The 15,673-nt window shown below is 37.8% G+C and overlaps 1 protein-coding gene and 1 pseudogene across 8 annotated transcripts in view; one reads left to right on the forward strand and one right to left on the reverse strand.

Annotated features, from left to right (window-relative positions):
• Positions 1-15,673, reverse strand: part of ATP11C (ATPase phospholipid transporting 11C (ATP11C blood group)) — a 189,413-nt gene that overhangs the window by 147,581 nt on the left and 26,159 nt on the right. The window contains exon 1 of one of the 7 annotated variants that reach the window (XM_081277597.1): positions 13,295-13,396. The exons of the other annotated variants lie outside the window; for them this stretch is intronic. Within the exon in view, the coding sequence (XP_081133723.1) occupies positions 13,295-13,369 (75 nt within the window). The 5' untranslated portion in view covers positions 13,370-13,396. Of the gene's footprint in view, positions 1-13,294; positions 13,397-15,673 lie in introns of those variants that run through there. 7 annotated transcript variants of the gene reach the window in all.
• LOC308639999 (small ribosomal subunit protein eS6-like) lies at positions 6,298-7,059 on the forward strand (annotated as a pseudogene). Its single transcript has one exon. The product of its transcript is annotated as a small ribosomal subunit protein eS6-like (transcript).

A 15,673-nucleotide genomic window follows, 5' to 3' on the forward strand; every position in this document is an offset into this window, starting at 1 on the left:
AACTGAACAGACTGAAGGAATGAGTGAATGAATATATAAACGAATGAATTGAAGGTTTTGGCCCAAGAAACCAATGGAGAGCTACTAAAAAACGTGACTGATGAATTACCTTGGGATTTGATAAGGTATCAATCAGATGGAAAGCTAAAATGGATGCCTTTGAAGATCTCTTCCAATGTCAAGATTTTAAGATTTTAGTTCCTGCCCTGCCCCTTGTAAAAGTAGCAAGTAGCTGCAAAGGGGATATGTGAGGTTTGTTTTAAAGACAAAAAATTAATATTTTTAAAGTTCCATAAAGAATATCCAAGGGTAAGTTTATATCATGAAATAATGAGCTAAAAGCTGATGGTAGATTTCTTATTAAAAGATTTCCAGAAAAAAGGAAAACAATGATTGTCATAATGAAGCTTTTGAAAGCAAGCAGTAGGGTAGATGAGATAGTAGAGTCTGCAGAGACCCCTCCACACTGGAAGGATAGGGCATCAGATGCTTGGAAATCATCCTAACAGTAAAGTCTAGGAAGAAAGATGCTGAGGGCCATTGCCAAGTAGGAATGACGGATCGAAATTTCCTTGCCAGCGTACCCCATGTTAAATGGACTTGCCTTGGAAATTCGCTGTGACATTGCATGTGTGTTTGAGAAAGGTGACCCTGCTCAAGGACCAGGGTGGATCCAGGATTAGGGTGTATCCTGCAGGTTTGAAGAAGTATCCCGCTCCTTGGGTTTAGGGCTTTCCCGGTGTAAGACAAGTTTAAGGCGTTCCCAGTTTAAGACAATATGGGTTTTAGGGAAGTTGGATGTTGAAGATTATTGCTGCTGGGAATAGGGCATTCCTGCTGCTTGAGTTCCCTTTGAGTTCTCATGAGATTCAGAAAGTATTGGAGAAAAAAGCCTCGTGGAGTAGGTGAATTGGGCAGCGGCAGAACTTGGATTTCCCCAGAACGTGCGTGTAGAGGCCGGTGTGAGTTCGGGAATAAAGAATTGCTGTTTGAATCTACAAGGTGTGTGGTGGCTCGTGAGTCTGTGCCCAGCCAAGACATTGGCATTTGGTGGCCCGTACGGGACGAGATGTCCTAGATCAACTAGGTTTGATGTTAACAAATAACATCAATCCTAATGCGCCCACTACTAGGGCTAGACAAGGTGTTAGGAAAGAAAAAAGATTAGGAAAACAAGAACAAGGTATAGCAGCACCAATTCAAATAGATCAAGGAACAGACAGACATGGGTTGGATTTTCAGAAAGGGCCACTGAGACAATCAAAATTACTTGGAAATCAGAAAGACCAGTGTGGGTTCCTCAGTGGCCCCTGACTAAAGAAAAGATACAAGTAGCCCATGATCTGGTCAAACAACAATTAGTGGAAGGACATATACAACCTTCCATATCTCCCCATAATACTCCCATTTTTGTCATCAAAAAGAAATCGGGTAAATGGAGATTATTGCAAGATTTAAGAGCCATTAATAATGAGATGGTTATTATGGGACCTGCTCAATCAGGGATTCCTCACTTGTCTGCTTTACCAAAAACATGGCATGTTTTAGCTATAGATATTAAAGATTGTTTTTTTTCGATTCCAATTCATCCCGAGGATAGTCCACGTTTTGCATTTACTATCCCTGCATTAAATCATGAAGGTCCTGATCAAAGATATGAATGGAAAGTACTCCATCAAGGGATGTCTAACAGTCCAACTATGTGTCAAATCTATGTTAATAAAGCAATCCAGCCACTTAGAAATCAAAATCCTGAACTGCAAATATTTCACTATATGGATGATGTATTATTGGCACATAAAGATAAAAACACATTGCTGGAATGTTATGCCACACTTACAAACTTGTTAAAAAATTATAATCTAGAGATAGGAATAGATAAAGTACAATTAAATTTTCCAATTAATTATTTAGGAGTTCTATTATCCTCAACCATGGTCCGTCCACCAAAAATTCAAATACGAGTAGATCAACTCAAATCACTTAATGACTTTCAAAAGTTATTGGGAGACATAAATTGGATAAGGCCTTATCTAGGCATACCAACAGGAGAGCTAGAACCTTTATTTGATATCCTAAAAGGTCCATCAGATCCAAATTCACCCCGAATGTTAACTCCTAAAGCTAGAAAGGCATTAAAAATTATTGAAACATATATGGAAAATATGCATCTAGATAGAATTGATATAAGTTTGCCTTTATTATTTATTGTACTACCAACAAAAAATATTCCTACAGGAGTATTTTGGCAAGAAGGTCCATTATTGTGGATACATTTATCTTATTCTCCTAACACTATTCTTACTAGATATCCTGAGGCTGTAGGACAATTAATACTCAAAGGAATAAAAACAGCAAAGGGAGTGTTTGGAATTTCTCCCAATAAAATTATTACTCCATATACTATGGATCAAATTGATGAGTTAGCTAATGAGTTAAATACTTGGGCAATAATCATGTGTAAATCTAATGTTTCATTTGATAATCATTTACCATCGAATCCTTTGTTGTCTTTTTGGTCTAAGCATCCTGTAGTTTTTCCTAAAATGACAAGAAAAACACCTATCATGAATGCTCCAAATATATTCACTGATGGGTCAAACAATGGTACAGCAGCCGTAGTTACCCCTGATCAAACTTTTACATTTTTAGTACCCAAACAATCAGCTCAAAAGGTAGAGCTTGGGCTGGGGATGTAGCTCAAGCGGTAGCGCGCTCGCCTGGCATGCGTGCGGCCCGGGTTCGATCCTCAGCACCACATACCAACAAAGATGTTGTGTCCGCCGAGAACTAAAAAATGAATATTAAAAGTTCTCTCTCTCTCTCTCTCTCCCCTCTCTCACTCTCTCTCACTCTCTCTTAAAAAAATAAAAATAAAATAAAAAAGAAATATCATACTCCCCCCTCCTTTAAAAAAAAAAGGTAGAGCTTAATGCAGTTTTACAAGCTTTTGTGATGTTCAAAGATTCTGTATTTAATTTATTTTCTGATAGTCAGTATATAGTTAATGCTATTATATCCCTTGAAGATGCTGGTAGGATTTCCCCTTCCTCTACTGTTTTCTCTTTGTTTTCCACTATACAAAGTCTAATCTGGGACAGAAAAGATCCATTCTTTATAGGACATATTAGGGCACATACAGGATTGCCTGGAGCCCTTAGTTTGGGCAATGATTTAGCAGATAAAACTACACATGACGTACATATTTTCTCTACACTAGAAGAAGCTACAAATTTTCATAAAAGGTTTCATGTTAATGCTAATACTTTACAAAAGCGTTTTAAAATAACTAAGAAACAAGCCAGGCATATAATAAAACAATGTAAAAATTGTGTGACATTTTTACCACAAGTTAATCTTGGAGTCAATCCTAGAGGACTGATACCTAACCATATTTGGCAGATGGAGGTCACACACTTGCCAGAATTTGGAAAATTAAAATATTTGCATGTTACAGTTGATACTTCTTCTGGATTCTTGATGGGCTCCCTTCATGCCGGAGAAAAAACTAAAGATGTTATAGCTTATTGCTTACAAAATTTTGCCACTGTGGGCGTTCCTAAACAGTTAAAAACAGATAATGGTCCTGGTTATACTTCTACCTCTTTTAAACAATTTTGCTCATCATTTGGTATTACTCATATAACAGGAATCCCATACAATCCACAGGGACAAGGCATAGTTGAAAGAGCTCATCAAACTATTAAAACGTACTTATTAAACAAAAAGAGGGAATTGGAAAGGGGTATATATCCCCCAAAGATAAACTTAAAATAACCCTTTTTACTCTAAACTTTCTAAATTTGGATTCATCAGGACTTAGTGCTGCGGAAAGACATATGTATCCAAAAAATGTACATAAGCCTAAGGTACTTTGGAAAGATATTCTAACAGGACAATGGAAAGGTCCTGACCCAGTTATAGTCTGGAGTCGGGGCTCTGTCTGTGTTTTTCCACAGGGAGAACAGCAGCCGATTTGGATTCCAGAGAGATTAACTAAAGCAATTTCTACAGAAAAAGAAGATGATTTGACTCAAATCCATAACAGCTGATATCCAGAGCTCCAGCTTGGCTATTCTTACATCTGCAACAGTGATTAACCAGGGTGCTTTTTTCAATATCTATTTTATTATTGCATTTTTCCCACATCATAAAGTTCTATTTTATTTTTGAGCTCATACAAACCTAGGTTAATGTTTTTCTGATCAGTTTTATTTTTTGACTGTGTTTTATTTTTTGACTGTGGAGTTTTTAAACATTGCAATGGAGATTTCACCTAGGTATAGCTACAAGGCCTTTATTGTCTTATGTGTGCACACTTCTATTTTGTGTTGTATGTCTGTATGTGTGTATGTCCATATTTCTTATATGAGGAGCGCTCATGAAAAAATGGATCTGAATTTTTTTTTTATTCACGTGATTTAAATGGTTTAATTTAAATTAGGTAAACAGCTGTTAAGGATTGTTTTTAAAGGTGGTTAACAGATCTGTTTGTTTACCAATTTAAATTAGGTAAACAGCTGTTAAGGATTGTTTTTAAAGGAGGTTAACAGATCTGTTTGTTTACTTTCACCTTTCCTTTTCATTATATTTAATAATTCTGTTCAGGATAATGTCTCTTTAGCATCATTGCCAGAATTCCCATCTCCATCCCAGTGCAGGTGAAGACTAAGATAAAACCAAACTACAGTTTCTATGATAGCTATCACAGTAAACTGTATAAACTGATGCATCAATGAATATAACTCAACAAGTAATGCTCAATCAAGGACTTGATTTACTTTGGGAGGAAATGGACATATTGATAGACTCCTCCGATTTGAACTGCCTACAGAACTTGCCTGGACTATATATCAGTTGCATGCATTGTGAAATATCGTCTGATGCAGCGAATTGTAGTACTGCTGGCATATCTTTGCTGATGGTGTCACCAGTGATGCAATTTCCTTGATAGCGCACCCCATGTTAATTGTGGTAATGCTGGCATATCTTTGCTGATGGTGTCACCAGTGACGCAATTTTTCCAAAGGAGCCGTCAATTGGCTTGGTGTCGTGGCATTTCTATATCTTCCTCCCTTCTACTAGTGATGGTCTAAAATTTGGGGGCCAACAGAGGTGAGGCAAAGAACCTCACCCCCCCAACTGGCACCAAGGCTAAATTTGGGGGCCAACAGAGGTGAGGCAAGAACCTCACCCCCCCCCACTGGTGCATAGGCCTATCCACAAGCATGGCTGAATGCTGGACTGGTAGTCAGTGACGGGTTGATCTGATTGCAGTGGTATCAACCTAAGACAGGAGGCTGACGCCTAAAGGTCAGTTTTCCCATGACGGGTAAGAACCATATGTTGAATTGGCCAACCTACCAGGCACGGTCCTTAAGCCACATTGCTTGTTGTTTAATTAATCAGAAGGGGGGAGATGCTGAGGGCCATTGCCAAGTAGGAATGACGAATCGAAATTTCCTTGCCAGCGTACCCCATGTTAAATGGACTTGCCTTGGAAATTCGCTGTGACATTGCATGTGTGTTTGAGAAAGGTGACCCTGCTCAAGGACCAGGGTGGATCCAGGATTAGGGTGTATCCTGCAGGTTTGAGGAAGTATGCCGGTTTAGGATAATTTGGGTTTAAGGCATTCCCGGTTTAAGACTTGGGTTTAGGGAAGTTACAGGTTTAAGGTGTACCCTGGGGGGGAATAGGGCATATCCTGCTGCCTCAGGCACGCCCGATCCTTGAGTTCCCGTACTCATGAGATTCAGAAAGTATTGGAAAAGAAAGCTTCGTGGAGTAGGTGAATTGGGCGGCGGCAGAACTTGGATTTCCCCAGAACGTGTGTAGAGGCCGGTGTGAGTTCGGGAATAAAGAATTGCTGTTTGAATCTACAAAGCTGTGAGTGGCTCGTGATCTTGTGCCCAGCCAAGACTACGGCAGAAAGAGACAGACAAAGACTGTGTAATTAGAAAAGAAGATGAAAAGGCTGGGGTGGTGGCTCAGTGGCACAGTGCTCGCCTAGCACATGCGAGGCCCACATAAAAATAAATACATAAAATAAAAGTATTGTGTCCAATTACAACAATAAAAAAATTTAAAAAAAAAAAGAAAAGAAGATGAAAGGTCAGCACAGTAGCACATGCCTATAATCCCAGCAACTCAGAAAGCTTATGCAGGATGATCTAAAGTTTGAGGCCAGACTCAGCAACTTAGCAAGACCATCAACAACTCAAGAGAGCCACTGTCTCAAAATATACAAATAAAAATAAAATTGAGCTCTTTTTCGTCGTGCCTTGTGGGTGATCTGCTGCTCTAAGATGAAGGTGAATATCTCCTTCCCAGCTACTGGCTGTCAGAAACTCATTGAAATGGTCAATGAACGCAAACTTCGTACTTTTTATGAGAAGCGTATGGCCACAGAAGTTGTTGCAGATGCTCTGGGTGAAAAATGGAAGGGTTATATGGTCCAAATCAGTGACGGGAATGACAAACAAGGTTTCCCCATGAAGCAGGGTGTCTTGACCCACGGCTGTGTTCGCCAGCTACTGAGTAAGGGGCATTCCTGTTATAGACCCAGGCGAACTGGTAAAAGCACAAATCTGTTCTAGGTTGCATTATGGATGTCAATCTGAGCGTTTTCAACTTGGTTATTCAAAAAAAAAAAAAGATAGAAGGATATTCCTGGATTTACTGATACTACTGTACCTCGTAGACTAAGACCCAAAAGAGCTAGTAGAATCTGCAAACTTTTCAATCTCTCTAAGGAAGATGATGTCCACCAATATGTTGTCAGAAAACCCTTAAACAAGGAAGGGAAAAAAAACCCTAGGACCAAAGCACCAAAGACTCAGTGTCTTGATCCTCCACATGTCCTGCAACACAAGCGCCAGCATACTGCTCTGAATAAACAGCTTACTAAGAAGAATAAGGAAGAGGCTGCAGAATATGCCAAACTTTTGGCCAAGAGAACGAAAGAAGCCAAAGAAAAATGCCAGGAACAGACTGCCAAGAGACTCAGGCTGTCTTCTCTGAGAGCTTCTACTTCTAAGTCTGAGTCCAGTCAAAAATAAGAATTTTTAAATGTAACAAATAAATAAACTTTAAATTCAAACTTTATTGACTTGTCATTATTGATTTGACATAATCAGAAAATGGATGGAAAAACATATCATAGAAAGGGAAGCAGTGGAAGAAGTCTACCTACAGGAGACACATGAAATGATGTTCTTCAAATTCAGAGACTGACATGATACTAGATGGCCAGCAAAGGTTTCTTTTTGAAGATGAGTCGCTCAGAAAGGATACTTAATATAAAACATTACCTTTGCAGAAAGTCATAACTAAGGTAAATAAAATAACTACCACCATAAAAAATAAAATAAAATTGACTAGGGATGTAGCTCAGTGGTAAAGCATCCCTGGGTTCAGCTCCCTACTTAAAAAAAAAAAAAAAAGATGATAACGAAGATGAAGATGATGGTGGAGTGGTAAGAAATAGAACCCTAGGCACATGAACAATAAGCATTGAGATACTCAGCAAGAAAAAAGCAAACAGAACACAACAAGGAGAGTTGTAAAAGATAATTGATGAGCACCAACAATATTAGGATTAGACAACAAAGACCCAACCTCATGGTCTAGATAGATAGAGCTCATGCTCCTGAGCGGTCTGGCTAAAAGAAAGGATATTCCTACCCTGGAAGGAACTGGAATAACAACTACTGCACCCAGACCAGGACTTCACAAGGCAAAAAAAAAAAAAAAAAAAAAAACAAAGCCTAGTTTCTGGCGCACACAAAAAATACAAGGCTAGTCTTAATTACAAGGAATTAGGCAAGATCAGTCTTAAAAAAAATCTGAGCTCACAAAGTCAGAATAAGACTAGCATACATGCTGAACTGCTGAGCTAGTAGCCTGAAGTTCCCAAAATTTAACTCCAACAGGCTGGGGCCCAAAGCCTTGTTCAAGACTGACCTGCTTCTGCTCTGTCCAGTGGAAAGCTGTACAGAAACAGAAACCAGAAGGCCTTCACAGACCTCCCAACATCAGAGAGTATGAGGCAAGCCCATGAGTAGCACAGAGTTGCTTTAAAATCCCAATGAAAAAGAAAGTATGTCAAATGGGAAGAACCAGAAAAAAGGATGAATATGAAGTTCAGTGTACAGAGAACTCTGTTCATTTTTTCCATCCAATCACCAGTTCCCTAATCCAGAATACATCTTTAAAAGCTCTATAGCCCATAGGCATTACCCAGAAATCTATTCATTTTTATATTTGTGGCCATATCTACAAAAAAATGATTCAGCATCAAGTCATTAGTCAACACCATGCCCCCAACTATACATAAAATCTTTTGTGAGAAAAACAAATACCTTTTATATTTTTACCTCTTATACCTCATCATGAGCACAACATGTTCTTGGGAGGAGAGCCCACATTGCAAATCTCATTTCCCATTTTGAACCACAGACTTATATCATCTTCGGGGATCTAAATAATGTTCTTGCCTATCTAAATATTCTTATCATATGGTTGAAAATCTTGAAGATCATTAAGAAAACAAACTACAAAAAAATTACACAACAAACTAGTGGCAGAGACAGCAAAGAAACCTAGAGGCCTCTGCTCTTTCCATGTTTGTAATGTCACTAAATCTGGTAAAGTTGCCTATTATTTGGAAGCAAAATCCAGTTAAATGATGAATTCATTCATAATTCTTAACCCTTCCCATTGAGTTCATGTACAGCCCAACAGAAAATTCTCCCTCTCCATCTGCAAAGACAATCCTTGCTACATGGCAGAATAGGAATCCACTAGAGGTTACTCAATTTAAATTATCCAACTCCAAAACAAGAGAAGGCCTCAAGCAACATCATCTGATTATGAGATTTTGCTGCTATAGAAAGTTAAATCAAATTCATCCTAGAGGCTCAACTGCTGAATGATACTTTCATTCCTTAATATTGAACCTCACTAACAAATTCCAAAACAAGATATGCCTGTGACGTTTTCCCCTAGTACTTTCTGATCTTCATCTGTTACTGTGACTACTATATAGTATTACTATTTGAAGGAATGTAAATATGTAAGTTGTTAAATGTCTAATATCTATACAACCCTGTGTATTTACAGTATATTAAAGATAGAAGGATAGAATGGGTCTTATTTATGGAAATAATTTACACTCAGAAGTAATGGTGATAAGTGAAGAGAGAAGGTGAGGAAGTTTGATATACTGAGAAACCACAAATAACTGAGTTGGTATAATATATGAAAATATGATTCTTACTTTATGATATTCATCTGTAATAAAACAATTGTTTTTTAAAACCTTATATATTTAGAAAAGCTAAACAAATACACACTATATACCAAAAACTTTGACTTTGAGCAACTTTTGTTACCCACAAAGTATAGGCTGCTCCTTAAATACAGCTTTTCTCAATTAGTAAAAGTGGGTCTTGAAGGAAAAAAAAAATCCTAGAATTGACCTAAAATAACATTTTCTTTAACTCACAATAAATTCTGTTGAATTAATGAAAATAAACATCTTTCTTCCCAGAAACAAACAAGAAAATCAATAAAAATCTATTTTAAAAAGGAATAATTTAACTGTCTAGAAACTTAACAACATGCTTCATACTAGTGATCATATTATTCAATGACAGGGCTGGGGTTGTGGCTCAATGGTAGAGCACTTACTTACCTAGCATATGTGAGGCATTGGGTTCAATTCTCAGCATATAAATAAATAAATAAATAAATAAATATCCATTGACAATTAAAAACATTTTTAAAAATTATCAATGACAAATCATATAAATACTATGTAATATGGAAATTTGATGAGAATAGCTCTTCGCCTCTCTGATCTTTCTCCCAAAAAATCATAACTCACTTCTAATCATGAGATAAGTATCAGATAATTGTTAATTGAGGGATATTCTATAAAACACTTGAATAGTACTTCTCAAAACCATCAAAGCCACCAAAACCAAGGAAAGTCTGAGAAACTGCTCCAAACAAGAGGAGTCTAAATAAACAAGATGACAGAACACAATATGGTATTCTACATGAAATTCTGAACAGAAAAAGGACATTAGAGACTAAGGGAATCTGAATAATGCATGGAGTTTAGTTAATAATACTGGCTCATTAATTTTGACAAAAATATCATACTAAGATGTTAATAATAATAGAAATTGGGTGTGAGGCATATAATGGGATCTCACTGTACCATCAGCTGCCGGCTGATGATTGGCTCACAGCGGCCCCAGCAACATCTAGCTGATTGGCTCCTCTACGGTGATGCTCATTGGGCTGCTTCCCTGCCCTTTCAGACCACAGAGCTGCTCATTGGGGGACTTTTTTGGCTCCGCACACGTGACCCAGCCAATCGGCCTCAAGAGCAGGAGGATTGTGGGAGGTGGTGAGGCTTGTGGTTGAGGGAGAGGCTTGTGGGTAGCCGGTGGTGGCAGTTGGGCTCTGAGGGTTTTTCCTGAGGAGCTGTTTTGTTTGGCCTGTGTGGTTCTAAAAATAAAGTTCGTTTCTTTTGACAAGTGGCTCCTGAATTGTGCCCAGCCAGACTGTGGCACCATCCTTGAGAATTTACTATAAATCTAAACAAATTCTAAAATAAATTTACTGCTGGGCATGGCAGCACACCCCTGTAATCCCAGTGACTCAAGAAGCTAAGGAGGATCACAAGCTCAAAGCCAGCCTCAACAACATAGTGAGGGCCTAAGAAACTTAGCAAGACCCTATCTCAAAATCAAAAACAAAAAGGGTTGAGGATATGGCTCAGTGGTTAAAAGTCCCTGGGTTCAACCCCCAGTATCAACCAATAAACAAATAAATAAATAATTAAAAGTTTACTAATAAAATTTTAAAATGAATTTTAAAACAAGTACTAGAATCTTCCATTAGGCAATCATAATGGACAACAATACTTAAAAAATAACAATGTAAACCTGAATATTCTTTAGTTCCCTGTTGGCATCTCTCTCCAATTCAGAAAGTCCCCTTAAGATCTCATTAGCGGGCTGGGGATGTGGCTCAAGCAGAAGCGCGCTCGCCTGGCATGCGTGTGGCCCAGGTTCAATCCTCAGCACCACATACAAACAAAGATGTTGTGTCTGCTGATAACTAAAAAATAAAATATTAAAATTCTCTCTCTCACTCTCTCTTTTAAAAAAAAGATCTCATTAGCCACAACTTGGATTAATAAATTAATGCAGCAAAAAATTCCACTTTTTGTCTATTTTTATGGTAGATGTAATACCTTCAGTTATTTGCAGTACATCTAAACACAGTATGTTATTTCCTACTTTTTTAATGACAATCTTTATTTATTTATTTATTTATTTATACATGGTGCTGAGGATCAAGCCCAGGGCCTTGCACGTGCTAGGTGAGCACTCTACTGCTGAGCCACAGCCCCAGCCCTTCCTACTTTTTCTACTGACGAGTCAAACTAGAATCCAAAACTACTAATAATATACTCTAAAGGTTAACTTCAATAAAAAGTTAATTGCTTACTTTCTGTGTACCTTTTCTTCTAGAACAGTCTTTCTGGGAAGGGCTTTAAGTGCATGTTAGGAGCCAAGTACATGAATTATGGGTGAAGTGGGTAGAGAGTGAGTGGGATGCTGGAGACAACGTTCCTATGGTGCTGACCTTGGTCTTCAGTCCTTTAGTAAATACTGTCACTTATTTGAATTCCTTCTCCTTCTCCTTTGCATCTGATGATCTCTAGCAATGAACCTTCTTCATGACACAACACTATATATTATTTAGTTTGAAGCAAACTATGTGAAATAATGTTCTTTTTTAAAGCTCTCAATTCCTAACATACCAGAACCTGCCAAAAGCAGGTTGTTATTCCTTTCCAATCAATAGCTCACTCACAGCTAAAATATTAAGAGAGGAATTAGGAGGACAAACAAATCTTCAGGGTTGCATCTATTCTGGCAAAAGACACAGAGTAGAGCTGGGTGCAGTGGTTCACATGTATAATTCCAGTTGACTCTGAAGGCTAAGGCAGGAAGATCCAAGTTCAAGGCCAACCTCAGCAACTTAGTGAGACCCTGGGCAATTTAGCAAGACCCTATCTCAAAAAATAAATAGAACTGGGGCTGTAAATCAATGGTAAAGCACCCCTGAGTTCAGTCCCCAGTACCAACAAATAAATAAAGCAAATATAGACTTTATTTAAAAATAATCTAACAATATTGGCTTATTTACTGAGAAAATTGTACTTTGCTAGTAAAGTATATTTCCTATATTAATAATATAGGAAACTGGGTCTAGGATTTATGGAAATTCTCTGAACTATCTTTGTGATAGTTTTTTCTGTGAATCTAAAAATATTAAAAATTATTTTTTAAATATTGTTATCTCCCTTGCCCACTCAAATCTTGTGATTCTAACCAAGTACAAGAAAGAGAATCAATGAGCTTTGGACACTTGTTTTGATAAAAAAACCTGTAATTAATTTTCTATAGTTATCTAACAGTATCCAGGAGGAAATGGTTTGATTAAAACAGTGCCCTTGAGTCAAACACAAAGCAAATTCAGAGTCAATGGCAAAATCTGGGATGAGTGACCTTTACCAATGTAGTCAATCCATTAGCAATGACAGTTTGATGGTAATAGCACAGCCCTGGCGAAAAAACACAGCCCAGAATATGCACATGCAAACATTCCTAATGTTTCAAAATACTTTAGATATAAAACTAGTAACTTAGGTTGTTATACATAAGATTTAACAAAAAAATGTAAAATTTTTATACATTACTATAAAATCATGAGCATCATTGGTTTCACAATCATTTCCCAGATTTAGATAGCACTAGATAAAAATAAAAGTTAAAATTCAGAGGAAATGAGAGTCAGAAAATACTAGAGTTAGTTTTAAAGTACAGGTTTGGGTTGACCAGATAGACATAGACTTTGTTTACATTTCAGTTGATGACTGAAGACATCAATTGAAAAATGAGATTGGGGGGGCTGGGGTTATGGCTCAGTGGCAGATCACTTGCCCTGCACATGTGAGGCACTGGGTTCAATCCTCAGCACCACATAAATATAAATAAAGAAAATAAAGATATTAAAAAATAGATCCATTTAAAAAAATGAGATGGGTGGGAATTGTTCATTACACACTTTTGGCCAGAAATAAACCCTAACCCCAATGTGAAAATAGAAGGGTGGAGCTTTTTGGAAGTGATTAAGGTGATACCTCATAAATGGGATTAGCACCCTTATAAGAGAACTACAGTTTGTAATTCCTCTCCCCAGACCTACCGTAGCTCTCTGCCATGTGAGGACACAACCAGAAGATAGCTCCTGTAAACCAAAGAGTGTCCTCACTAGATGCATCTGCCACAGCCTTGATCTTAGACTTATCAGCCTCTATAACAGAGGAAAGTAAATTGATGTTATTTATGACAACCAGTCTGTGGTATTCTGTTATAGTAGCCTGAACTAAGGCAGTCAACCTTAGTTTAGTCAAAGTACTAGTCAACAGTTTCATAGAACACTGGTTTTTAAACTGTATTATGTATCAGCATCACCTAGAGAGCTTATTAAAACATACATTGCCAGGCTTTATATCCAGGGTTTCTGATACAGTAGATCTGAATCAGAGGTCTGAGAAATGTATTTCTAATAATTCCTAGGTAATGATGATACTCCCACTCTTGTCCTATGTAAACATTTTAACAACATTAAAAAAAAAAAAAAACTATGATCAAATTTAAGGACCTAGCCAGGCACAGTGGTGCACGCCTGTAATCTCAGCAGCTTGGGAGGCTAAGGCAGGAGGATCACAAGTTCAAAGCCAGCCTCCCCAAAAGTAAGGTGCTAAGCCACCCAATGAGACCCTGTCTCTAAATAAAATACAAAATAGGGCTGGGGATGTGGCTCAGTGGCCAAGTGCCCCTGAGTTCAATCCCTGGTATTTCCCCCCACCAAAAAAATTAAGGACCTAAATAAAATCCAAAACCACATTACATGATTTGGGGAATTTTCTGCGCTGTTTCTTTTGCAACAAATATTCTTTGAGGATTCACTCCATTGCTCAGCACTGTACTAGATGCTGGCACTAGCTGGAGTAGTGAGTAAATAAAAGCACACATGTACTTTTAGACCGTACTCCAGAGGATGAGGCAGTTATATGTACAACGTACCATGAGACCCTGCAAGACTGGATAGTCTAACCTCATCCACAGTCAGAGACGATTTCCTTAAGGAAGTGATACTTGAGATTAGTTCTGAAGGAGAACTACTAAAATTATTTTCCTTAAGGAAGTGGTGCTTGAGATTAGAAATGGGGTCCTGAGGAGAGCACTCCATACAATGGGAGCAATATGTACAGTGGGAACAGCATGCAATAGGAAGGTAGCACCCTAAGGAAAGGCCAGAATGACTACAGTACTGAAGGTCACAGATATTAATAGGCCAATAGGGCCTGGCAGGCAAAGCAGAGTGTGAACTGCATTTTCAGTGTGAAGGGAGTCACTAGGGATTCATAATATGACTTAACGTATGTTTTGAGAATAATCAGCCCAGTTGCTTTGCAGAAGTGCATTAACGAGTGGACCCAAAAAAAATATTCAGGAGACCCAATCTTTGGAATTCATTAAAGAACTGGGTAGGATGGAATGAGAGAGAAGGAAGATTAAAGGCCAACTTCCATGCCTCCATAAAATGCTATGAAGTGATTTGCAGTGCTTTTTCAGCCTGACTTGAGTTTTTTCCTATGGTGCAGCATGAGAAGCAAAAAAAAAAAAAAAAAAAGAGAAGCAAAAAAAAAAAAAAAAAAACGGTATTTTATTTATGCCTGGAAAAAGACTAGGCTTATAAAAATACTTAAACAGTAGAATGATAGATCAAATGCTTCCTTTTGCCAAGAATGGAAAATTCCTTTTCAGAGCATTAGATATTAAGCTCAAAGTTAACTAATTGTCTCCTTTTGCAATTGTGGAAACAAAGACTGACAGGGTTACTCATCTCATTCCACTGTATTCAGACTAAAGTAGCATCTTATTTTTAGCTCTCTAATGATATTATTCATTTTCTGTCTTGTATTTTCATTATATATCTATCTTATCTCTCTAAAACTTAAGTTCCCTGATGCAACATAATGATTATTACCAAAACTGAAAACACCCAAAGATAGTATGCACTCCAACCTCTGAAAGTTGGAGGTAGGAAAGTATTAGAGGAAAAAAAGGCAGAAAATTATTTTACTACATCTCATTAAACAAATAAGTTGTCCTAAAGCTAATACAGAGGGAGTAAAAAAAGTTCTTATTACGTGTTGTCTAAATATATTGTTATAGATACGAGGTGTCCCCCAAAAGCTCACGCATGAAAAAAATGCAAGAATTTTCAGAGAAATAATTAGGTGTAACTGAACCAGTAGATTAATTCACTGATAGAATTAATAGGGTGGTAGCTGTAGGTAGGTAGGGTGTGGATGGAGGAAGTAGATTACTAGGTGTGTTAGTTTGGGGTTTATATTTTGTCCTTGGTGAGTACAGCTCTCTTTCTACTTCCTGATTGCTGTGTCCTGAGCTACTTCCCTGTCACATCTTTCCACCATGAAATTCTGCCTCACCTTTCGGGCCCAGAGTTATGGAGCTGGCTGACTATGGACTGAACCTCTGGAAACCATGAGCC

The sequence above is a fragment of the Spermophilus citellus genome (assembly GCF_964194105.1).
Source record: "Spermophilus citellus genome assembly, chromosome: X".
NCBI lineage: Eukaryota > Metazoa > Chordata > Mammalia > Rodentia > Sciuridae > Spermophilus > Spermophilus citellus.